This window comes from Doryrhamphus excisus, linkage group LG1 (genome assembly GCF_037039965.1).
Source record: "Doryrhamphus excisus strain RoL-2023G ecotype Guam linkage group LG1, RoL_Dexc_Guam_v1.1, whole genome shotgun sequence".
In the NCBI taxonomy this organism is placed as follows: domain Eukaryota; kingdom Metazoa; phylum Chordata; class Actinopteri; order Syngnathiformes; family Syngnathidae; genus Doryrhamphus; species Doryrhamphus excisus.
This window is the reverse complement of record NC_136357.1, coordinates 25,677,237-25,704,669: the sequence shown is the minus strand read 5'-3', so window position 1 is coordinate 25,704,669 and position 27,433 is coordinate 25,677,237. Positions and strand designations below refer to the sequence as shown.

At 41.1% G+C, this 27,433-nt stretch overlaps 1 protein-coding gene across 2 annotated transcripts in view; it reads left to right on the top strand.

Moving 5' to 3' along the window:
* The window catches only part of ntrk3b (neurotrophic tyrosine kinase, receptor, type 3b), a 273,184-nt gene extending 246,920 nt beyond the window's left edge, over window positions 1-26,264 (top strand). For both annotated transcript variants that reach the window (XM_078792754.1, XM_078792752.1), the window contains 3 exons: window positions 1,282-1,525; window positions 19,020-19,178; window positions 25,675-26,264. In XM_078792754.1, the coding sequence (XP_078648880.1) occupies window positions 1,282-1,525; window positions 19,020-19,178; window positions 25,675-25,860 (589 nt within the window). In that variant the 3' untranslated portion in view covers window positions 25,861-26,264. The remainder of the gene's footprint in view (window positions 1-1,281; window positions 1,526-19,019; window positions 19,179-25,674) is intronic.
* Window positions 26,265-27,433: the final 1,169 nt, after the last annotated feature.

The window sequence follows — 27,433 nt, the reverse complement described above, 5'->3', positions numbered from 1 at the left end:
AGCTTTAGCACTCCTTTAGCTATCACTGTCCATTCCATAGGTTAGCTTTAGCACACCTTTAGCTATCACTGTCCATTCCATAGGTTAGCTTTAGCACACCTTTAGTTATCACTGTCCATTCAATAGGTTAGCTTTAGCACACCTTTAGTTATCACTGTCCATTCAATAGGTTAGCTTTAGCACACCTTTAGTTGTAGCTAACCTTTAGTTATAGCTAACCAATGGAATGGACAGTGATAACTAAAGGTGTGCTAAAGCTAACCTATGGAATGGACAGTGATAGCTAAAGGAGTGCTAAAGCTAACCTATGGAATGGACAGTGATAGCTAAAGGAGTGCTAAAGCTAACCTATGGAATGGACAGTGATTAAGCTCTTTCCTCAAGCTTTACGACTTGACTCAAGGAAGTCGAGTCAATAAACGAATGAATGATAAAAGTTAGCTAAAGGTATGCTAGCTTAACGCCCCCGTGCGGTGTGTGTGCGGTGTGATGGACCAATGTTCACCCAAATGTGCGCTAAGGTGGTCTAACTGTGGATGTTCATCCCGTCCGTCCCGCACACCTTTAGTTATCACTGTCCATTCCATAGGTTAGCTTTAGCACTTCTTTAGCTATCACTGTCCATTCCATAGGTTAGCTTTAGCACTCCTTTAGCTATCACTGTCCATTCAATAGGTTAGCTTTAGCACACCTTTAGTTATCACTGTCCATTCCATAGGTTAGCTTTAGCACTCCTTTAGCTATCACTGTCCATTCCATAGGTTAGCTTTAGCACACCTTTAGTTATCACGGTCCATTCCATAGGTTAGCTTTAGCATTCCTTTAGCTATCACTGTCCATTCCATTGGTTAGCTTTAGCACACCTTTAGTTATCACTGTCCATTCCATAGGTTAGCTTTAGCAGTCCTTTAGCTATCACTGTCCATTCCATAGGTTAGCTTTAGCACTCCTTTAGTTATAGCTAACCTTTAGTTATAGCTAACCAATGGAATGGACAGTGATAACTAAAGGTGTGCTAAAGCTAACCTATGGAATGGACAGTGATAGCTAAAGGAGTGCTAAAGCTAACCTATGGAATGGACAGTGATTAAGCTCTTTCCTCAAGCTTTACGACTCGACTCAAGGAAGTCGAGTCAATAAACGAATGAATGATAAAAGTTAGCTAAAGGTATGCTAGCTTAACGCCCCCGTGCGGTGTGTGTGCGGTGTGATGGACCAATGTTCACCCAAATGTGCGCTAAGGTGGTCTAACTGTGGATGTTCATCCCGTCCGTCCCACAGAGCCCACGGCCCGGACGCCATGATCCTGGTGGACGGCCAGCCGCTGCAGTCCAACGGAGAGCTGGGCCTGTCCCAGATGCTGCACATCGCCTCCCAGATAGCCTCGGGCATGGTCTACCTGGCCTCGCAGCATTTTGTCCACAGAGACCTGGCCACCCGCAACTGCCTGGTGGGTAACGGTCTGCTGGTCAAGATCGGAGACTTCGGCATGTCCAGGGACATCTACAGCAGCGACTACTACAGGGTACGTGGGCCGGCACCTTTTCTCCTTTTAGCACCGGGAGCGTACGCACGACGAGACGCTCGCTCCGGTAAACCTGACAAAGCGACTTTAAAGAAATCCTCGGGGCCCGCTAACGAGAAAAGATATTTCTAGGCTGCGCTCTTGTGGTTTTCTTTGTGTGTGTGTGTGTGTGTGTGGTTTCCCTATTCCACAGTGAGGCCATGTGACCCCCCCCATCCCCCCACCAGAGTAGAAACATTCAATGACCCATTTTTAACACAATTACCAACCACAAACGTCCCGTGTGAGCTTTAGCACACCTTTAGTTATCACTGTCCATTCCATATGTTAGCTTTAGCACTCCTTTAGTTATCACTGTCCATTCCATACGTTAGCTTTAGCACACCTTTAGTTATCCCTGTCCATTCCATACGTTAGCTTTAGCATTCCTTTAGTTATCACTGTCCATTCCATACGTTAGCTTTAGCATTCCTTTAGCATTCCTTTAGTTATCACTGTCCATTCCATATTTAATATTACAAGAAACCATCCGTTTTCTATGCCACTTATCGTCACTCGGGTCGCGGGGATGCTGCAGCCTATCCCAGCTAGAGGCGGGATACACGCTGGACCGGTGGCCAGCCAATGGCAGGGCACATACAGACAAACAACCATTCACTCCACAAGCGGAGAATCGAACGCAGAGGTCTTCCAGGTCCTCTAACCACTCATCCACCGTGCGGCTGAGAAACAAAGAAAACCAAATAAAGTAGTAATTTTTGGTGGATCAGGTTGGGGGGAAAGCTATAATATTTGTGGAATAAAGTCATCATGTTAAAAAGGAAATATTGGAGGTTATTTGTGAAGATTTTTGACTGCGTTGGTTGGACTGATTGATCCTGCTGTTGATCTTTGCTGGCGGTCAATCAATTGTTCCTGATTGGTAGAAGCAAAACTTCAATTTGGTGTATTCTCACACGGCAACTCATTTTCACCGGTATGTACCGTATCCCTCCCAGAAACACTTTTTCATGTCTTTATGTTGACGTTGTCTCCGCTGTGTATTATTTTTATTTTGGCCTCTTTTCTAAAATAGGACTTGACTGGAGGAAAAAGCAAAAAAAAAAACCGTCAAGAGGTGCCAACGTGTGTTCGTGCGGGTCGTTGCCCCCCCCCCCAAAAAAAAACAACACGTTTATTTAATTGCCTCCTAAGAAGGAGTCACAGCTTATTTGGCAATGTTTGAGTGCACGCGAGGTTACATTCAAACGACGCTCGGCTTGTTCTTGCACGGGCACGCCTATAAATAAAAAGTGGGACGCCTTGGATGGGAACAGGTGCAGCCAGGTACATTTGTTCAGGAACGTTCAAGTGTCATTCCCGCTCAGGAAATAGCAACGCTCTAGATATAGTACGTCGCTGTTGCACAAAAGTGGTAAGGAAAGTGGTAATTACCTTTTTTTTGACCTTCGAAATGCAATTTTTAACATTATTAGAGCCCTCCAGACGTGAAATAACAGCCCTATAGTTATTTTTACACTCTAAAGAGGGCAGGATTACTATTGCAACAGCGCATCATGATTAGGCCGAGACCAATCTCTCTAACGGCGGTCTTTTTGGAGGATGCTAATTGTGATTAATTCATTCATTCATTCACCTTTAGTGAACACACCTTTAGCTATCACTGTCCATTCCATAGGTTAGCTTTAGCGCTCCTTTAGTTATCATTGTCCTTTAGTTATCATTAGCATTCCTTTAGTTATGACTGTCCATTCATAGGTTAGCTTTAGCATTCCTTTAGTTATCACTGTCCATTCCATAGGTTAGCTTTAGCACTCCTTTAGCTATCACTGTCCATTCCATAGGTTAGCTTTAGCACTCCTTTAGTTATCACTGTCCATTCCATAGGTGACCACTTTTTTCTCACGAGGGTCGCGGGGGTGCTGGAGCCTATCCCAGCTATTTTCGGGCAAGAGGCGGGGTACACCCTGGGACTGGTCGCCAGGGCACACATAGACAAACAACCATTCACACTCACATTCATACCTATGGACAATTTGGAGTCGCTAATTAACCTAGCATGTTTTTGGAATGTGGGAGGAAACCGGAGTACCCGGAGAAAACCCACGCATGCACGGGGAGAACATGCAAACTCTACACAGAGATGTCCGAGGGTGGAATTGAACCCTGGTCTCCTAGCTGTGAGGTCTGCGCGCTCACCACTAGACCGCCGTGCCGCCCACACAGTATTTTTACATGAAAAAACATGAAATATATTTTTTTGTTTTTTACAGCCGTCTAAATACAGTTTGTAATATGATTAGAGCCCTCCTATACATGAAATAGCACCCCTATAATCACCAATACGCTCCTATGACCCAATATAGTGGACATAAAAAGACACACAACATATAGAAAACCTTTTTGTGGCCTTCTAAGGTCTGCGCGCTAACCACTAGACCACCGTGCCGCCCTAATTGTGATTAATGATTTTTTTTTTTTGTAGCCACGATAAAAAAATCTTATCTCAAACCGAAAAGCTTTCACATCATGTATGAAACCCGCGTCTCAGGTTGCACAAAAAGGAGTCAAAGGTCAAGCCGTTGGAGGTCTGGATCCCGCCATCGACCCGGCGAGTAAATGCGGGTATTTGATGTCCTTATAAATGTGGCACCAGTTAGCGTGGGCGCCGTGAAAGGAGGAACGTGTTTGCACTCACGGCTACCGAGTTGTTGTTTTTTTTTTTTTCCCTCCTCTTCTCCTTCTTATTCCCTTTATCTCCCTCAGTGGGGAATTTATTGAGGAAATTTTACCCCACTTGAATAATTTATTGAGTCACTTTGCAGATTCTGTGCACGTATTCGCTCGCCGCCACGGCGTACGAGGACGCAACGCGTGTCATCCTCATTTTGTTTGCGAGCAATGATGTGGTTTCTCTTTCAGTATGGAGTCACATAATGTCACTGAAGGATCACGCCAAGCGTGGGTTCTTGTTTTGCTGGTTATTGAGGTCTTTGTGAGGACACACTCACATTCATACCTATGGACAATTTGGAGTCGCTAATTAACCTAGCATGTTTTTGGAATGTGGGAGGAAACCGGAGTACCCGGAGAAAACCCATGCATGCACGAGGAGAACATGCAAACTCCACACAAAGATGGCCGAGGGTGGGATTGAACCCGGGTCTCTTAGCTGTGAGGTCAGCGCGCTGACCACTCGACCACCGTGCAGCCACGTATGTCCTCCCATATTACAAAAACATGCTAGGTTAATTAGCGACTCCAAATTGCCCATAGGTATGAATGAGAGTGTGAATGGTTGTTTGTCTATATGTGCCCTGTGATTGGCTGGCCACCAGTCCAGGGTGTACCCCGCCTTTTGCCCGAAGACAGCTGGGATAGGCTCCAGCACCCCCACGACCCTCGTGAGGAAAAGCGGTAGAAAATGAATGAATGAATGAGTTTCAAAGGTGGCTGCTCGGTGGACAAGGGGTTAGCCTCACAGCTAGAAGACCCAAGTTCAATCCCACCCTCGGCCATCTCTGTGTGGAGTTTGCATGTTCTCCCCGTGCATGCGTGGCTTTTTTCCGGTTTCCTCCCACATTCCAAAAACATGCTAGGTTAATTAGCGACTCCAAATTGTCCATAGGTATGAATGTGAGTGTGAATGGTTGTTTGTCTATATGTGCCCTGTGATTGGCTGGCCACCAGTCCAGGGTGTACCCCGCCTCTCGCCCGAAAATAGCTGGGATGGGCTCCAGCACCCCCCGTGACCCTCATGAGGATAAGCGGTAGAAAACGAATGAAGCAATGTTTAAGTTTAGCACGTCGGAAAAAGTGGTTAGAGGGCAGGCCTCACAGATAGGAGACCCGAGTTCAATTCCACCCTCGCTCATCTCTGTGTGTGTGTTTGCATGTTCTCCCCGTGCATGCGTGGGTTTTCTCCGGGTACTCCGGTTTCCTCCCACATTCCAAAAACATGCTAGGTTAATTAGCGACTCCAAATTGTCCATAGGTATGAATGTGAGTGTGAATGGTTGTTTGTCTATATGTGCTCTGTGATTGGCTGGCCACCGGTCAAGGGTGTACTCCGCCTCTCGCCTGAAGACAGCTGGGATAGGCTCCAGCACCCCCGCGACCCTCGTGAGGTGTCCTCAAACATTGGTCAAAAGTTTAGAGACACTCATTAATGCTATTAAACGAGAAAGTGTCCTTAAACTTTTGTTCAAATTTTCAACAAAATTACAACTTTTTCTATATTCCTGTCAAATGACTGCAGATTTTCTTTTATGTTGTCCCTTCTTTATGTTTTCTTGTTAAATTGTGTTTTTGCGCGGCTGCTTGTCGCTAGGCAGATTTCATAGGGCGCGGCCCCCGGCTTGCCCCACACGATTCACAACCACGAGACTTCCAGCTGCCGTTATGCGAGTCGGTTTCGTGGAAAAGTCAGCCAAGAAGTCAACAGTTAACCACCGAGACTCGCAGCTAAAACATTCCCTGCCATTTCTACGCTTCCACTTTTTTTTTTGCTAGCATGAATTGATACCTCAGGATACATAATTTAGCAGCGCCGACTCCGAGCTGGCTGCTGTATAAAAAAAAAAAAAAAAACAGCCAGCGTTGTCTTTGAAACGCCACCGAGGCTTATCGGGAGCTGGAAGAACCGCAGGATGTGACAGATGGGGACGATTTGGGACAACGCTCGTCTCCTTCTTCAAGTCCTTCCCCGCTCGCCGCCGCCACCGCCGCCGCCGCCGCCGCAGGAGAGCGCCGACAACAACAAGCGAAGGTCTGAATAGTCGTTGACGGCGAGATTGTGTTGTTGGCAAGCCGCTGCTGTTTGGAATCACTCAGCAGCAGCAGCAGCTCTCGTCTCTTATCGGCGGACTGTGTCGATAATTCTGGCGCGTGGGCGGCCGACCGTGGCGGGTTTCCGCCGTCGTGCTCGTCGGCGGAAACCCGCTTGTGTCGACAACCCGTCATCAAGTCCTTGAGAATACTGCAGGTCCCTCGCCACTTTGCACTTTCAATTTGGGACATTTTTTCGAAACTCCGGAAATTAATAATTGATCAAACTTGTTCCACAACAAGAATAAAAAATTCTGAATTTTATATTCAGAAAATTGAAAGAATTTCAAGAATAAAAAATGGCCCAATGAAGTCAAATCCAAATAGAAGCTAGCTAACTGAGAAGCTGAGACACTAGCCAACGCAGGACGCTAACATGTATGCGGCATTTTCTTATTATTGGGCAATACCAGTGACTATAGGGGTGCTATTTCACCATTAGAGGGCTCTAATCATGTTAAAAAAGCATATTTAGAAAGTGGTAAACATTTTTTCTGCGACTTTACAACAAAAATATTAAATTTATAAATAAGGTAGTCTCCTCTGCAGAAAATATTAAAATATTAATAATTAATAATATAATTATATTAATAACATATTACTAATATAATAATATTTGAAATATTTGAAAAAAGGGAGACAGAAATTCCTCACAGAAATCTGAATTTTAAAAAGCATTATTGCAACTTTACAATATGAAAGTCGTCATTTTGAGGAAAAGTGACAATTTTACAAGAAAAAAAAATGCAGTTTTACAAGAAATGTAATTAATTTTTAATTTAATTTAATGTTGTAGTGGTAGGTTACCGGGACACAATTCACCCCGGAAATATCGATAAGGGGAGGTGTTGCCACCCGGCGGGGTGGGCGCAAGGGATGGGGTGAATTATGTCCCGGTAACATTAAATTAAATTAAAAATATTACAATGAATGTATTTATTTTTATTATTATTATTTATTATTATTATTATTATTATTATTATTATTATTATTATTATTATTATTATTATTATTATTATTATTATTATTATTATTATTATTATTATTATTATTATTATTATTATTATTGTTATTAATTATTTTTTATTGTTTATTATTATTTATTTATTGCAACTTTCCTAAATGAGTTATAATTGTATGTGTAAAGTAAAAAATATCTGTATTTTACATGACAGTATGAGGGAAAAATCCCAATTTTACATGAAAACATTGCAATTGTGGAATATTAAAAATGCGTACATATAAATATAATGCACTGTTATCACTTTTGATTAGGGAATGACCTGCTATCAGTTTTGTGACAATTTTACAAGAAAAAATGCAGTTTTACAAGAAATTTAATTAATTTTGAATTATATCCCGGTAACCTACCACTTCAACATTAAATTAAATTAAAAATATTACACGGAATGTATTTATTATTATTATTATTATTATTATTATTAATTGTTATTTTTATTTTTTTTAATTAATTAATTAATTTATAATTATTGTATTCCTAAATGAGTCATAATTGTATGTGTAAAGTAAAAAAATATCAATATTTTACATGACAGTATGAGGGAAAAATCCCAATTTTACTTGAAAACATTGCAATTGTGGAATATTAAAAATGCGTACATATAAATATAATGCACTGTTATCACTTTTGATTAGGGAATGACCTGCTATCAGTTTTGTGACAATTTTACAAGAAAAAATGCAGTTTTACAAGAAATTTAATTAATTTTGAATTATATCCCGGTAACCTACCACTTCAACATTAAATTAAATTAAAAATATTACACGGAATGTATTTATTATTATTATTATTATTATTATTATTAATTGTTATTTTTATTTTTTTTAATTAATTAATTTATTTATAATTATTGTATTCCTAAATGAGTCATAATTGTATGTGTAAAGTAAAAAAATATCTATATTTTACATGACAGTATGAGGGAAAAATCCCAATTTTACATGAAAACATTGCAATTGTCGAATATTAAAAATGCGTACATATAAATATTATTTCCTGTTATCACATTTGATTAGGTAATGACCTGCTATCAGTTTTATTTAAAATATAATTAAAAGCTGTTCATCAGCCGGGTGCTTCCAAGGCGGTAAAAAGGAAATGTGCTTATCGCAGTCGGGTCTGGAACCGGGAGGGCTGACGGTACCGGTACCCGGTACCTGGTACCTGGTACTGGGTACCTGGTACCTAGTATCTGTCTTCCATGTGTGCTGGCATGTCTTCCACAGGACATCCCCCCCCCCACCCATAGATGGCGCCACTGATGTCGTGCGGCATGCTTGCCCGTCTCATCAGGTGTTTTCCGATAGCATGACTGCAATGTTCCCGTCTTTGTAGCGTATGCTAATTTTCCCCCGTCTTGTTTATTTTGTCAAAATAGAATGAAAGACAGACGCGTCTCCGGTAGCCATTAATCCCCGCCTGGATGGAAAATAAAGGTTGCAGGTATTCGACAGCGAGACAAATAAGTTCAGACTCCTCGTTAGAGCAGAAATGACACGCGGTGACACAGAGCTTCCTGGCAGGATAAGCCGTAGTGGCGTGCGTTGTTTGTTGCCACGGGACAACAGCCTCACGTTTCCCCCCCACCCCACCTCTGAGGCTGGCTTGCAGCCCGAGCGCCTCCATTTAAGCACGGCAGACATTTTTTTTTTTTAGCAGTAAATGTGAACAGCAAGCCAAGGCAACAGCAGGAATATTTTGGATACAAATGTTGATGTGTAATTCCCCCCCCCCCCCCATTAATGTTCTTTTAGTCTTTATGGGGCCGTGATGTTGGAATTTCATTCTTTTGTCTTTCATTTTATTTGTCTGTTTTATTTGAGCCATTTTTCTTCTTTGTTTTGGCATGGCTGCGCTATATAACATGTTTGGCTTTTTATTTCACTTTAGTTTTATTTAATATGAATGCATTTGTCTGTGTTTCAATCGGTATTTACGTATAATTGTTTTTATTTAATTGGGGATTTTTTTCATTTATTTTGATTTGGCTATTTATATAACATGAAATGTTTTTTTTCTTATTTTATTTTTATTCGCATTATATTTATTTGATGTTTTTTATTTTATTGTATTTTTTTTATTTTGGCTTGTCCAATTCATATGAAATTACATTTTTATTTTATATTAATTTAGTTTTTGTCATTTGCATTGTGGCAACTGTCCACTTTATATAACATTAAGTTTTTTCCCCTCTTTTTATAACATGAAATGTTTTTTTTTCTTATTTTATTTTTATTTGCATTATATTTATTTGACGTTTTTTTTATTTTATTTTTTCATTTGCATTGCGGCTTGTCCACTTTATATAACATTAATTCTTTCCCCCTCTTTTATATAACATGAAATGTTTTTTCTTATTTTATTTTTATTTGCATTATATTTATTTGATGTTTTTTTATTTTATTTTATTTTTTCATTTGCATTGTGGCTTGTCCACTTTATATAACATTAAGTTTTTCCCCTCATTTTATTGATTAGTTATATTTAACATTTTTAGATTAATCGATTAACTAATCAATGCTGTAATTCAATCATTTGAATCATCTTGTGTGTTTTTATTTCAATTAGATATTTATTTTATTTTATATTTGGAGGATGTTTTGGTGTGTCCGCTTTTATATAATATGATGATTTTTTTTTACTTTAGTTTTATTTTATTGTCCTTTGTTTTTCAGTGTCTTCATTTTATTGTATTCTTTGTTTGGTTTAGTAATATTTTATATTGATTTGTGTGTATTTTGTTTGCATTATATTTATTTGTTTTAGTTTTGAAGTTGTTTTTTTTATTTTGGATTGTCATGACATTTTTCCCTCTTTTCATATTATTTTTATATTATTAATATTATATAATATTATATATTATTTTATATTATTTATTATTTATTTTTTATATTATTTTAGTTTTATATTCTTTATATTTTTTTGTTTTTATTTTATTGTAAACTTTTTTATTTTTGCTTGTTTTGGCACTAAATGTAGCATCTAAATTGCTGCTGTTTTACTTTACTTTAGTTGTATTTGACGTGAAAGGAAGTGGCGTGTGAAGGCAATGCTAGCTTGGGTAAAATGTTGCCATATTTTTTGTTTTTATTTTATTGTTAACCTTTTAATTTTGGCTTGTTCTGGCACTAAATGTAGCATCTAAATTGTTGCTGTTTTACTTTACTTTAGTTGTATTTGACGTGAAAGGAAGTGGCGTGTGAAGGCAATGCTAGCTTGGGTAAAATGTTGCCATATGTAGCGAAAATAAGGATTTTTGGAGCCGGAATGAAAGTGTATTTTCTGCAATAATTAAGGATGAAAGAGTGGAGTTGTTTCAAGGATGCTTGCTTACCTGCTCCGCTTTGAAGAAAAACGGTCCCCAGGTTTTTTCCCTCTTTCAAGGATCAAACGGGCGCTCTTCCTCTGCATTATCTATCAAGCGCCCCACGGAAGCGTGCGCGGCTTTGTGCTAATGAGCACGCAGGTTATATTTATTAGCACTGCGCTATTCTGCCGCTATTGTTTCCTAAAAAAAAAAAAAAAGGGGGGGGGTTGATGTGACCTTCAAAGAACATGGCGTTGACCTCTTCAGCATCCATGCGGGTGCTCCGGTTTCCTCCCACATTCCAAAAACATGCTAGCTTCATTGGCCGTTCTGAATTGTCCATAGATATGAATGTGGATGGGAATAGGCTGGGATAGGCTCCAGCATGCCTATGAGACGCACCAAAGAAAATGGATGGATATCTGAACTCATTTATTCATTTTCTACCGCTTTTCCTCACGAAGGTCGTGGGGGGTGCTGGAGCCTATCCCAGCTGTCTTCGGGCGAGAGGCGGGGTACACCCTGGACTGGTGGCCGGCCAATCACAGGGCACATATAGACAAACAACCATTCACACTCACATTCATACCTATGGACAATTTGGAGTCGCTAATTAACCTAGCATGTTTTTTTGGAATGTGGGAGGAAACCGGAATACCCGGAAGAAAACCCACGCATGCATGGGGAGAACATGCAAACTCCACACAGAGATGGCCGAAGGTGGAATTGAACACTTGTCTCCGAGCTGTGAGGTCTGCGCGCTAACCACTCGACCGCCGTGCCGCCGAATATCTGAACTGTTATTTTAATTCAGTTTTTTTTTTCCCACGAATTCGCCATATCCGTGAAGGCAGCACCCGGGGTCTCCGTTTTTGGTGGGCTTCTTCAAGCCTTCAGACACTCGCAAGTCGCCACAAGCGTTCATCAGGCGAAGCAGATAGTAACTTTATCGCCGCTTGCAGCCGAACAATCCTAACGGACATCAGAGTGTCTAAAAGCAGCTTGTGCGGCGGCGGCGGCGGCGGCGCCGGGAGAGCCGATATAGCAGCACGGAGTGTCGAGATGCTTATCGGGGCGGGGGGGGGGGGGGCCCTCTAAGATGTCCGAGGCCTCCTTAGAGTCCCCCCCCCCCCATGTGGGCTCCTGAGCGCCCATCGACGAGCCCGGCCGGTTGCCGGTAATCTATCCTCCTGCTGTGCCGCCGCACTCTCTCCACGCCGTTAATCCAATCAGTCCCCTGCCACGGTGGGACAGGCGCAGCACTAATCCGGTTTACACGGGCGCGGGAAAAAAAAAGAGCCGGAGACTCATTCCTGGCTCCCCCTCGCCGCCGCCTCAGCCGCGTGACGTCGGCGGAGTAAAAATGAGAATAATTACAGGAATTATTTTATTTTTACTATTTTCCGTGATGGCGGCTAAATATAGGGCCTCGTCACCACGGTGATGGCGGGCGGCGACCAAAGGGTCCTCGGCGGGGTTTTAAATGTTTAGCATGCATCCTTGCAGGAACAGGAAGTTCATTAATGAGCTTGAATGGTTCCAAAGCTCCTCAGGGGGACACCTGCTTGTGTGGGGGGGCTGCCCCCCCCCCACCTCCCAAGCCGAGTCCTGATAAGCACCCCGATCGATCATGGCCTCATGTCACTTCCAATGCGAAAATGGGACCGGGCGACCCGCATTCGGTCATCATGTGACCCAATCCCAAAGTCATCTGGGATAGGCTCCAGCACCCCCGCTACCCTAGTGAGGATGAGCGGTAGAAAATGAATGAATTAATAAATAATCAAACAATTTGGCCGACCACTCCAGGGTGTACCCCGTCTCTCGCCCAAAGTCAGCTGGGATAGGCTCCAGCATACCTGCCACCCTCGTGAGAACAAACGGTAGAAAATGAATGAATGAATGAATGAATAATCAAACAATTTGGCCGACCACTCCAGGGTGTACCCCGTCTCTCGCCCAAAGTCAGCTGGGATAGGCTCCAGCACCCCCGCGACCCTAGTGAGGATGAGCGGTAGAAAATGAATGAATGAATGAATCAAACAATTTGGCCGACCACTCCTGGGTGTACATTTCCTCTTGCCCGAAGTCAACTGGGATAAGCTCCAGCATACCTGCCACCCTCGTGAGGACAAGCGGTAGAAAATGAATAAATGAATTAATAAATGAATAAATAATCAAACAATTTGGCCAACCACTCCAGGGTGTACCCCGCCTTTTGCCCAAAGTCAGCTGGGATAGGCTCCAGCACACCCTGCGACCCTCGTGAGGACAAGCGGTAGAAAATGAATGAATAAATAATCAAACAATTTGGCCGACCACTACAGGGTATACACTTCCTCTCGCCCGAAGTCAGCTGGGATAGGCTCCAGCATACCTGCCACCCTCGTGAGAACAAACAGTAGAAAATGAATGAATGAATGAATAAATAAATAATCAAACAATGCCCGAATTCAGCTGGGATAGGCTCATGCACCCGGCCATTATAGGCGACTGTTAACTGAATGGAGGCGTTAACGACGGTCCAATATCTTTCTCATTAGCTTTAGTAGTACTTTATAGAACTTCAAATTGCAAAAAAAAAAAACATTTTCTATAAACGCTGACCATGTATGAAAGCGACGCCACAGACGAATATACGGTCGGATGGGGGCCTCGGTGACATCATTGATTGGGAACCAACACGAGCCTCACCAAGGACTGACATGTTGCGTTGCGGATGTCAAGTTCGGCCTAATTGCTGTTGAACGACGTCAAAATGAACCGTGTCAAATACCCCAGTGGGAGTGGGTTGTCGTTTTTGAGTGTGGGATTTGTCTGGAAAGTGGCCTGGCAGAGAGAGGAATTTTTTAGCAGGCGAGGATGTTCCCTGTTCCTGTTTCTTTGAGATGCGGCTAATACCTCCGACCCCTCTGGGTACGGCGCCGTGTGACTTTGGGATCTGCAAGAAAAGCCACAAAAAATGTTTTTTTGGCGGCTTTGCAAATCGACACTGGGACACGGCTAAATATGACAGCTAACCCTGGCAGGATTATTGGGAGACGGAGGTGCTTTGAGGGTGACACGCAGGTGGAGATGTCCAAATGTGTTGCTGGGAAGCTAATTGGAGCCGAGGTATACGCTAGCTATATTCCTTACCGGATAGATTAATGTAGCATTCCTACAAATTGTGTGGGATTGGGTACGGACCCTGGTTTTAAGGTAACGGTTGGCTTGGGTTCCATCCATCCATCTTTGATGACGCTTATTCCCACTTAGGGTCGCGGGGGTATACAATTCTGCTAGCCATCCAAATGTTAGCCATCCAATTCTGTTAGCGAACCAATTCTGTTAGCCATCCAATTGTTAGCCATCCAATTCTGTTAGCCATCCAACTGTTAGCCATCCAACTGTTAGCCATCCAATTGTTAGCCATACAATTGTTAACCATCCAATTCTGTTAGCCCTCCAATTCTGTTAGCCATCCAATTCAGTTAGCCATCCAACTGTTAGCCATCCAACCGTTAGCCATCCAATTCTGTTAGCCATACAATTCTGTTAGCCATACAATTCTGTTAGCCATCCAAATGTTAGCCATCCAACTGTTAGCCATACAATTCTGTTAGCCATCCAATTGTTAGCCATCCAATTCTGTTAGCCATCCAACTGTTAGCCATCCAACTGTTAGCCATCCAACTGTTAGCCATCCAATTGTTAGCCATCCAATTCTGTTAGCCATCCAATTCTGTTAGCCATCCAACTGTTAGCCATCCAACTGTTAGCCATCCAATTGTTAACCATCCAATTCTGTTAGCCATCCAATTCTGTTAGCCATCCAATTCAGTTAGCCATCCAACTGTTAGCCATCCAATTCTGTTAGCCATACAATTCTGTTAGCCATCCAATTCTGTTAGCCATCCAAATGTTAGCCATCCAATTCTGTTAGCCATCCAACCGTTAGCCATCCAACTGTTAGCCATACAATTCTGTTAGCCATACAATTCTGTTAGCCATACAATTCTGTTAGCCATCCAAATGTTAGCCATCCAAATGTTAGCCATCCAAATGTTAGCCATACAATTCTGTTAGCATCCAATTCTGTTAGCCATACAATTGTTAGCCATCCAATTCTGTTAGCCATCCAATTCTGTTAGCCATCCAACCGTTAGCCATCCAATCGTTAGCCATCCAACTGTTAACCATCCAATTCTGTTAGCCATCCAATTCTGTTAGCCATCCAACTGTTAGCCATCCAATTCTGTTAGCCATCCAACCGTTAGCCATCCAATCATTAGCCACCCAACTGTTAACCATACAATTCTGTTAGCCATCCAATTCTGTTAGCCATCCAATTCTGTTAGCCATCCAACCATTAACCATCCAACTGTTAGCCTGGTTTTAAGGCAACATGGGTTCCATCCATCCATGTTTGATGATGCTTATTCCCACTTAGGGTGGCGGGGGGGGGGGTAGGATGGAGCCTATCCCAGCCAACTTCGGCAACAGTCAATGGAGACAACAACCATTAACACTCGCATTGATACGGATCCTCTAGATCTGGCCAACATGCTAACCATGCTAACCACGTGGATAGATGGTTGTTTGGTTGTTTTGGTTTTCATAGCTCTAACTTGTAGTCCACTTCCCCATTTCTACTGAGCGATGGCGAGGTATCGCTTACGTCTTATCCAATGGGAAGGCTTTGGCAAGTGTTCCCACTCAACAGAAGACGGTTTCAATGTTTTTTTTTGTGGGAAGTCGCTACGTCTTCGTTCCGTACCGCGATTTCATCCGGCTGACGCAGGACGTGTTTAGACTTGACCCCGTGAGAAAGGAATGGTAAAATGATGCACTTCCTTTGTTTTGCTGAAACACCAGAAAAGTCTGCAAATCAATGGGGCTGTGATTTTTGAGTCACAGTCAGCATTTAGGTGCACTTGAAAGCTTTTCTATAACGGCCAAGTGGACCTCCAGGCTAGCGGCATCAATACCCATTTGTGTAGAACGTAAGGAGAGCGCTAACACCGTCCAACAGCTACTCTGATGACGGCAACTTTTTTTTGTTGTTTTTGTTTTTTCAATGGTGGGAAAATGAATGAGTGGATGTACTATGAAGAAGAAATACACGGGTAGATACATCCATGAACGAGTGTAAGCGGAGATGGACCGATGTGTGAATGGATGTACAGATAGTATATGGATAGTATATGATCAGATATATGTGTGTACTGACTAATATACGGACAACTGGGCAAAACAACGAATGACTTGAATTGATAATTAAATGAGTGGATAAACAGTTGCGACCGATGCATGGATAGTTGGATGGACGAGGATGGATGGGTAGTCAAAGACCGTATGCTGATCCATGGATGGGCAGATGTATAGATGAATAGACGCAGGACTGACTCGTGTGGAAGGAATAGATATGTGAATGGAGAAACAGATGGTCGGACAAATGCATTGATGGATCGGCGAACGGATGAACATACGGATACACGGATGTGTTAATGTTTGGGTAGATCAAGGGACAGATGGATGGATGGATGGTTGTATGGACAGATACGTGAGCTGGATGAGATGATATGAGATGATGGACAGACGGCGATGGAGTGGATCAAATGACGGACAGATGCATGGATGGGTGTACGGTCCAAAGGTTGAACGGCGAAGGTTCATGGTTAAACGTGTTGATGAATGAATGGACGCTTGCATGGATCCATGGATTCTGTAGAAATCCTCCTCCTGAGGACTCCAAGTGGGTTTCGAACAGAGGATAAGGGAATCAAATCACAGAACCAAATCACAGAATGAGAACCAGATTATTTATTCTTGACAACAATACCTAATACAGACGTACGGGCTTATCTGCAGTCCCTGTATGCCTACAAGTAAGCGGGTCTTATTACAGCACAGCTGCAAACAGCGCCCTTCCTTTCCCTGCCCGGTCTTTTATACATTCGAGGCTGGAGTCCTTGGACCAATACCTTCAATTTGCTGGACAGATGGACCCAAAGATGGATGACTCCAAAGACAGATGAATAGAATGGATAGAAGCTTGGTTGGATGCACCAGTGAATCCCATATCATATTGATGTCCAATGAGCAAGCTGCGTTTTATCGATGTCATTCCGTTCATGACCCCCTGTAGAACCCCACGCGGTATTCATGCGTGCTTCAACAGACTGACTTGTGTGTTCGGCGATATGACTCAGATATGTTAATGTGTTGCTAGGAGGGATTTCGAGTAATCCTGTGAGCTCAGATTGCAAAATGACCAAAGACGCAGACGCAACAAAATTCCGAAGTCAAGACCTCCATTGATTGGAATCTTTTCTACCCATCCCACAATTCTCTTACGGATTCATCTTTTGTAACGACAACTTTATTTCAGCATTAAATCATACGACTGTTGTTTGGTTAGCTTGTTTGAACCCATCCAAGATTTCTCTGAGGGGTGGCTCTTTCTTTCATCCAACTGTTAGCCATCCAACTGTTAGCCACCCAATTCTGTTAGCCATCCAACTGTTAGCCATCCAATTCTGTTAGCCATCCAACTGTTAGCCACCCAATTCTGTTAGCCATCCAACTGTTAGCCATCCAATTCTGTTAGCCATCCAACTGTTAGCCACCCAATTCTGTTAGCCATCCAACTGTTAGCCATCCAATTCTGTTAGCCATCCAACTGTTAGCCACCCAATTCTGTTAGCCATCCAATTCGGTTAGTCATCCAATTCGGTTAGCCATCCAACTGTTAGGCATCCAACAGTTAGCCATCCAATTCTGTTAGACATCCAATTTTGTTAGCCATCCAATTCTGTTATCCATCCAATTCTGTTAGCCATCCAACTGTTAGCCACCCAACTGTTAGCATCCAACTGTTAGCCACCCAATTCTCTTAGCCATCCAACTGTTAGCCATTCAACTGTTAGCCATCCAACTGTTAGCCATCCAACTGTTAGCCATCCAACTGTTAGCCATCCAACTGTTAGTCATCCAATTTGGTTAGCCATCCAACAGTTAGCCATCCAATTCTGTTAGCCATCCAATTCTGTTAGCCATCCAACTGTTAGCCATCCAACTGTTAGCCATCCAATTCGGTTAGCCATCCAATTCTGTTAGCCATCCAATTCTGTTAGCCATCCAATTCTGTTAGCTATCCAAGTGTTAGTCATCCAACAGTTAGCTATCCAATTCTGTTAGCCATCCAATTCTGTTAGCCATCCAATTCTGTTAGCCATCCAACTGTTAGCCATCCAACTGTTAGCCACCCAATTCTGTTAGCAATGCAACTGTTAACCATCCAATTCTGTTAGCCATCCAACTGTTAGCCACCCAATTATGTTAGCCATCCAACTGTTAGCCATCCAACTGTTAGCCACCCAATTCTGTTAGCCATCCAACTGTTAGCCACCCAATTCTGTTAGCCATCCAACTGTTAGCAATCCAATTCTGTTAGCCATACAAATGTTAGCCATCCAATTCTGTTAAGGCTGGAAAGAACGCAGCCGGGTAAATCTGCGTATACTAACAGTGAGGATAAATTGATTCTTGGCCGGCAGGCTTGTGTTATTCATATAATCTGCCAATAGTGTAACCCCCCTCCCCACCACCACCTCCACCCTGCACCCCCCACCTCCCCCACCTCGAGAGACTCGGCCATGATCTCTGTGATGAATAATGTCTTAGCGTGTTTCGCAGAATCTGGCAATACTTTGACGATCTTTCCCGCTCAACTCATCTTGTCCAGCTCATCGCCGTTATGATTAAGATGGGGGTGGGGGTTGGGGGGCGGGGGCTTGCAAATGGAAGCTGAGAGGCGAGATGATGAATGGTTGATTGTTTGATCGATTAATATCCAGCCCGGGAGGATTTACAGCGACGGGGACTTCATTTCATGTTCGGCTGCTTTTGAAGCCGTTAAACACAACCAGCCCCCCACCCCCCCTACCCCCTTACCCCCGAGCCCCCATGGATTTGCTGCATCCTGCGTGGATGTAAAGGTATGGTAAACAGCGGCATGCCTCCTAAGCTGACGTCCTGGCGGCTTGGTGAACGTTCTCGCTCCCGTCGGGAACAAAAGTTCCACACGCTAACCTGGAGGCTTTGCTTTAGCACGCGAGGAACAGGTGGCGGATTATTGCTCGCCATTTTGTTTTTTTTTTGCTTCAGTATCGACACCCAGCGGCAAGGCAGACATTCATGAGATGTTAAGCCAGCGGTATCGCTTACATGCAAGGACACTTAATCCCCTGACGCCCGGGAGTTCTGTTGATGACGGAATATTCTCCTGAGTGGGAGTGAGTGTGTGTCTTTGTGTGTGTGTGTGTGTTAAACTCTTCTTTCTTTCTTCTAATCAGGTCGGAGGACACACCATGCTACCCATTCGCTGGATGCCCCCCGAGAGCATCATGTACAGGAAGTTCTCCACGGAGAGCGACGTCTGGAGCTTCGGTGTCATCTTGTGGGAGATCTTCACGTACGGGAAGCAGCCCTGGTTCCAGCTGGGCAACAATGAGGTGACCAAGACACAGTAGTGGCCAGCCAATCACAGGGCACATATAGACAAACAACCATTCACACTCACATTCATACCTATGGACAATTTGGAGTCGCTAATTAACCTAGCATGTTTTTGGAATGTGGGAGGAAACCGGAGTACCCGGAGAAAACCCACGCATGCACGGGGAGAACATTCAAACTCCACACAGAGATGGCCCGAGGGTGGAATTGAACCCTGGTCTTCTAGCTGTGAGGTCTGCGCGCTAACCACTAGTCCGCCATGCCGCCCACACAGTATTTTTACATGAAAAAACATGAAATAGATATTTTTGTGTTTTTTTACAGCCGTCTAAATACAGTTTTTAATATGATTAGAGCCCTCCTAGACATGAAATAGCAACCCTATAATCACTATTACGCTCTTATGACCCAATATAGTGGACATAAAAAGACACACAACATATAGAAAACCTTTTTGTGGCCTTCTAAATACAGTTTTTAACCTAATTAGAGCCCTCTAGACATGAAATAACACCCCTATAATCACCATTACACTGCTATTACCCAATATAGTGGACATAAAAAGACACACAACATATAGAAAACCTTTTTGTGGCCTTCTAAATACAGTTTTTAACCTGATTAGAGCTCTCTAGACATGAAATAACACCCCTATAATCACCATTACTCTCCCATGACCCAATAAAGTGGACATAAAAAGACACACGACATATAGAAAACCTTTTTGTGGCCTTCTAAATCCAGTTTTTAACCTGATTAGAGCTCTCTAGACATGAAATAACACCCCTATAATCACCATTACACTCCTATCACCCAATATAGTGGACATAAAAAGACACACATCATATAGAAAACCTTTTTGTGGCCTTCTAAATACAGTTTTTAACATGATTAGAGCCCTCTAGACATGAAATAGCACCCCTATAATCACCATTACACTCCTATTACCCAATATAGTGGACATAAAAAGACACACAACATATAGAAAACCTTTTTGTGGCCTTCTAAATCCAGTTTTTAACCTGATTAGAGCTCTCTAGACATGAAATAACACCCCTATAATCACCATTACTCTCCCATGACCCAATAAAGTGGACATAAAAAGACACACAACATATAGAAAACCTTTTTGTGGCCTTCTAAATCCAGTTTTTTAACCTAATTAGAGCCCTCTAGACATGAAATAACACCCCTATAATCACCATTACACTGCTATTACCCAATATAGTGGACATAAAAAGACACACAACATATAGAAAACCTTTTTGTGGCCTTCTAAATACAGTTTTTAACATGATTAGAGCCCTCTAGACATGAAATAGCACCCCTATAATCACCATTACACTCCTATTACCCAATATAGTGGACATGAAAAGACACACAACACATAGAAAACATTTTGCGTCTTTCTAAATACAGTTTTTAACATGATTAGAGCCCTCTAGACATGAAATAGTACCCCTAGAGTACAGTGTTTGCTACATCCTGCCCCCCCCCCCCCCCCCCCCCCGGCCTGTAAGTTGTATCTTACAGGCCGATATATTTAGCAACGGTAGCTTCTGTTAGGTATTACTGCGTCAGCTGATTTAAACCTGCAATAAAACTCTGGTGCTTGTGTGTCTCACCCAACATGACAGTGTCAGTCCGCTACTGACACCTAGTGACGAGATGGGGAATACTATGTAGTTGCATTTTACTACCTTTTAGCCATTTGTATGCTTGCAAACGCTTCATTCAGGCTAAAATAATATGTAAATATGCTAAATATGCATATTTTTGTCAAATAATACTGCTGTTAAGGCGTTATTTTTGACAGCCCAAATAAAAAAGACATGAAATGGACTCTGCAGAAGACTTTCTAATGTGCAAAGGCGGACGGGTTCCGCTGTTCAGGAGCCACAACAAGCTTGAATCGATACAAGTCCACCAGAGCGACTCTTGTGGAGTCCCGAGTCGGGAGAATTAGATTGACCCTAAAAAGAGGAAGCCGACGTGCACGTTTCTAAAGCCTTTCAATTCAAACATCAATAAAAGTCTCCTCAACCTTTGCTGTCAGCTTTGCTCCAATGCAGGTATTCAATTAACACCCAAAGCATCGCAGCTCTGGATGGAAGGCCGTAGCAAAAAAATGAAAAAAAAAAAAAAGATTATCACCTGGAGGAGAACTTGTCATTCCTTACCCCCCCCCCCCCTTCCCATCCCACTCCCACATCTCTTGCTGTGACATTTGCACAGCGTCAGACATTCACAGAAACATTTTAGACGGTCTATGAACTCGCCCGCTGCGTAAAAAATAGTCGCTGCGTTCACAGCCCAGACTTTCAACTAAGACGGAAAACCCAGTTCTCTTCCATTATTATTCCATTGTTATTCCATTAGTATTCCATTATTATTCCATTATTATTCCGACACCACGTTAAAATTTCTCTCCCGTTTGTTTGCCTGTGGTTGCCATGACTACCCTTTGAAGTATTATCTTTTTTTTCCTCTTCTTTTTTTTCTCTTTTCTTCTCTTTTTTTCTTCTTTTTTTCTTTTTTTTTCTTTCTTTTCCTCTCTTTTTTCTCCTTTTTTTCTTTTTTCTTTTTTTCTCTTATTTTTTTCTTCTGTTTTCTTTGAAGGGATTACCGTTTTTTCTTCTTTTTTTTCTTTCTTTCTTCTCTTTTTCTTCTTTTTTCTCTTCTTTTTTTCTTTTTTTATTTATTTTTCTTTCTTTTCCTCTCTTTTTTCTCCTTTTTTTCTTTTTGTCTTCTTTTTTTGTCTTCTTTTTTTCTTTGTTTTCTTTCTTTTCCTCTTTTTTTCTCCTTTTTTTCTTTTCCTTTTTCGTTTTACTCCTTCTTCTTTTTTTCTCTTATTTCTTTATCTTTTCTTTCTTTTTCTTCTCTTTCCTTTCTTTCCTGAAGGGATTATCTTCATCGAAAATCACCACAATAGAAATAATCTGCTCCACAGCAAAGCCTTTAATTTACCCTACAGCCATTCCTTTAAGGTACATTTTAAGCTTTTTTTTTTTTTTTTAGCTGTCAGAAAAGTAATTAATTAATAATGACAAACAACGGTAGTCATACAAGTGAAAGAATAAGTTAAGCAGGCTATTATGTAAGCTATTAATAAGATATTATGTAAAAACAATGAAATAGTCACACTTAAAGGTGTTCATGGAATGAAATGAAGTACAAAGGTAATAAATCAGGGGTGTCCAAAGTGTGGCCCAGAGGCCCACAGCAAATTTTAAAAATAGAATTTTACAAGAAAACAAAAACAATTGCAGAAAATGAAAAAATTAGCAACAATTTTACACAAAATAGTCAAAATATGAAGAGGAAAAAAGTTGTAATCTAACAAAAATGTGTAATTTTAAAAGAATCGCATGGAAATCTTGTAAGAAAAAAAGTGAAATCTTAAAGAGAATAATGTAAATATTAAAAACATTTTTGAATGATTTTATGAAATAATTTTGTGTAATTGCAGTATAGGAATAAAGTCATAATTCTGAGAATATATATATTTTTACAAAAGTGGCAATTTTTAAACTGGTAATATTCAGTGGGAAAATAATGTCATTTTAGTAGCATCAACTTGAAGTAGTAAAAAAAATATCTTTATTAATATTTAATATTGAATATATTTTTAATATAAATATATTTAATATATTTTTTTGGCATTTTTCGGAAATCCCAAAACCCTGCGTATGGGGAAACATAATTATGGGAATAAAGTAAAACAAAAAAGTAATGTAAAAAGATTATGTAAATTAGCTGTTAGCTATGTAAGTTAGCTAGTTGTACCTAATTCTCCGTCATGACGGCAAAAAAAAAACGGCAGCGGCAGTTGAAAAGTGCAAAAGGTTCACCAGAGACCTCCATGGCGTCACACCGGCTACTCGGAGTGTGTGCCCGAATACAGTGCACCTAGCTGGGGCATGGCAATTGGCTCCTCCCCGTCTGTACTCTGCTTCTCTGGTAGTATTGATGTACTACTAGTAGTCATGTTAGGATATTTCATTAGCACTCATCAACTTTCTTCCAGTTCTTCTTACCTCCAAGTGCACAGACTACATGTTCAATTCCCAAAAATATGGGTTATCAGTACCGTATTGGTCTTTCAAAGCAGAAAGTTATCATAATGGGTTAAAAAAAAGGAAAGTATTGTGTATTTATTAAAAAAACATGTCCTATACTTCCAAAATGGGAGCATATTAATTATACTTTTCACCAACGCTGTGGTATTTTTGTGTGAAATGACACCATTATGTGTAAGTGTGTGTGGGGGGGGCGTCCATCCTTTCCCCCGCAGCAGCATCAGTGTTGGTAATTAGCCTAAACACACACACACACATACACAGTTAATCCTCGCTTTAGCTTGAAATGGAGACAATTAGGACATTAGGCAAGCGAAAAGAGAGATGGGGGGGGGGGGGGGGGCATGTTGGTTGAAAATAAACCTGCAAGTGTACGCACACAAAGTCAGATTGTCAAAACAGCACTTAGTCATGTGGCTAATTGGAGGACGAGTCCAACAAAGGAAACAATCAGTCACCCTGTTAGCGTCTTCTCGGGTCGACGCCCACGCTTCATTAAGACAAATTTGGGTCTGAGTGCTTTCCATTCATGCGCTTACGAGCCGTACCAAAATAGATGCTTATTGTACTTCCAACATATATATAAATATATATACATACAATGGTTCCTACCTGGATCCACCCCCCCACTGCTTCTCACAAAGAATGCAGAACTAATTCATTTGTACGTTGTGATTCATGTGATGAATACACTCCAATCATTATTATAAACACGTATTTTTACCTTGACAACAGGAAGTTTTCAACTTTTTTTGCAGTTTACTTCAACAGCCTAAAGTGTCCCATGTGGTCTCCACTGGTACTGCAGTACTACTACTCTAATATTAACAGAAGAAGTAGGATTTCTGTTTAGAAATGGGATATTTTTGCAGTTAGAGCGTAGAAAACCTGTTTACAGCCGTATAAATACAGTTTTTAATATGATTAGAGCCCTGCTAGACATGAAATAACACCCCTATAATCACCATTACGCTTTTATTACCCCATATAGTGGACATAAAAAGAGACAAAACACATAGAAAACTTTTTCGTGGCCTTCTAAATGCAGTTTTTAACATGATTAGAGCCCTCTAGACATCATATAACACCCCTATAATCACCATTACACTCCTATTACCCAATATAGTGGACATAAAAAGACACATAACATGTAGAAAACCGTTTTCGTGGCCTTCTAAATACAGTTTTTAACATGATTAGAGCCCTCTAGACATGAAATAACACCCCTATAATTACCATCAGGCTCCTATTACTCAATATAGTGGACATAAAAGAACACACAACACATAGAAAACATTTTGGTGGCCTTCTAAATACTGTTTTTGACATGATTAGAGCCCTCTACACATGAAATAGCACCCCTATGATCACCATTACCCTCCCATTACCCAATATAGTGGACATAACAAAAACACACAACACATAGAAAATGTTTTGCGACCTTGTAAATACAGTTTTTAACATGATTAGAGCCCTCTAGACATGAAATAGCACCCCTATAATCACCATTACACTCCCATTACCCAATATACTGGATGTAAAAAAACACACAACACATATAAAATGTTTTTCGTCCTTGTAAATACAGTTTTTAACATGATTAGAGCCCTCCAGATGTGAAATAACACCCCTATAATCACCATCAGGCTCCTATTACCCAATATAGTGCACTAAAAAACACCCACAACACATGGAAAACCTTTTTGTGGCCTTCTAAATACAGTTTTTTAACATGATTAGAGCCCTCTAGACATGAAATAGCACCCCTATAATCACCATCACGCTCCTATTACCCAATATAGTGGACATAAAAAAACACACAACACTTAGAAAACATTTTGGTGGCCTTCCAAATACCGTTTTTAACATGATTAGAGCCCTCTACACATGAAATAGTACCCCTATGATCACCATTACCCTCCCATTACCCAATATACTGGACATAAAAAACACACAACACATATAAAATGTTTTTCGTCCTTGTAAATACAGTTTTTAACATGATTAGAGCCCTCCAGATGTGAAATAACACCCCTATAATCACCATCAGGCTCCTATTACCCAATATAGTGCACTAAAAAACACCCACAACACATGGAAAACCTTTTTGTGGCCTTCTAAATACAGTTTTTAACATGATTAGAGCCCTCTAGACATGAAATAGCACCCCTATAATCACCATCAGGCTCCTATTACCCAATATAGTGCACTAAAAAACACACACAACACATGGAAAACCTTTTTGTGGCCTTCTAAATACAGTTTTTAACATGATTAGAGCCCTCTAGACATGAAATAGCACCCCTATAATTACCATTAGGCTCCTATTACCCAATATATGTAGAGCACCAACAGTCTATGACGTTACGGACTCTAAAACGGAGGTGTGCGTTTTTTGTGTCTGGGTCCGCAGGTCATCGAATGCATCACGCAGGGCCGCGTCCTGGACCGCCCTCGCATCTGCCCCAAGGAGGTCTACGACATCATGCTGGGCTGCTGGCAGAGAGAGCCCCAGCAGCGACTCAACATCAAGGACATCCAGAAGGTTCTGTTCGCCATGGGGAAGGCCACGCCCGTCTACCTGGACATCCTGGGCTAGGCCCCGCCCACACAGGAAGAAGAGTCAAACACAACCTGCTCCACTGTTGAAGAAACAACAAGGTTTTTTTTGGGAAGGACTTAAGTGCCTGCAACACTTTTGGATATAGTGGATATAAAACATATGAAAAAAATAACTTTTACATTTTGTTTACTTATGAGCGTATGAGCTGTACAGGTTTCAAGACTTGCCCCCCCGCCCCCCCTCACCCATATTTGCCCCCTACCCCAGGTGAAATATCGAGATGAGCGACAGGAAAAAGGGCCACAGTTTGCTACCGACGACAACACAGCTAGAATCTCCCCCGGCTTTGGTTTTATGAATATATATAGAAATATGACATATATTTTATATTTATTTCCTGCCGTGTGTTAAGGGCTGGTCCTCGCCCGAGACGCCAAAAACAAACTTTTGGCAGGGACTCCAGGATGGAAGCCTTACTTGCACTCTCGGAACGCCCAATTAACGCTTGGAAGCAGGAGGAGAGGACCTAGCCAATCAGACAAGTGACAAATCTATTTTAATTTCTAAGAAAAAAATACAAAAAAAAAATGACAAGATTGTACATATTGTAAAGTTCTATGTGTCAAAAGTTATGTTAACTTATTTTTTTCCTCCCCCCCCTCGCCTACACTTTCTTTTCATTCCCGACTGTGATGTCTAGGTTGGATTTCCACGCAGTTAAACCACATTTTCCGACGGCGCTCCAGCAGCTTTTTTTCCACTCCAGAAATCTGAAGCTTTTTTTTTTCATTTTCAGTACGCATTTTTTGTCATATATGTTTTTTTTTTTTTTCCTCCCCAACTGGAAATAGAAACGCTGGTATTCAAACGCTCCCATCCCGGGAAAGAAAAGCTTTTTTTCCATTTTGACGACGCTATTTTTTTTCCCTCGCAAAAAAGAAAGTTTATACGTTAATAATTCAACGCTTCGCCAAGACGCTCACATTCAATGAGAAACTACAGTGCACTTAAAAATTATTTTATTATTAAATTATATTATTATATTATTTTATTATAATATATTATTTTATTTGTTATATATTATGTTTATTTTATTATTTTATTATTTTATTATTTTATTATTTTATTATTTTATTATTTTATTATTTTATTATTTTATTATTTTATTATTTTATTTTTTTATTTTTTTATTATTTTATTATTTTATTATTACGATCAAAAATAAATGGCAACATTTGCGTTGGTAAAGATTTGAACCTTTACATTTTCTGCTCCACGGTGCCCCCTGCTGCTGTGGAGTCGTACATTCATGTGTTTACCAATGAGTATTAGAATCGCTCGTAAAGGTTTAAAAAAAAAAAAGAGTAATTTTTTTATAATTTTCATAATTCATAAGTCATAATTTCATCTGTAAAATGTCCAAAGTTTGTACACATAAATTCATGGTTTGAAAGTAGCAATATTATGAGAAAATGCCGTAATGTTAATTTTTTTTTATTCTGGGAAATCGTTTTCTTGTAATATTACGCCATTAACTGTATTATTGCTGCAATATTTACGTTTCTTGTTGCGTCATATGTGCTCTCACACGGTCGAATATTTTCAGATA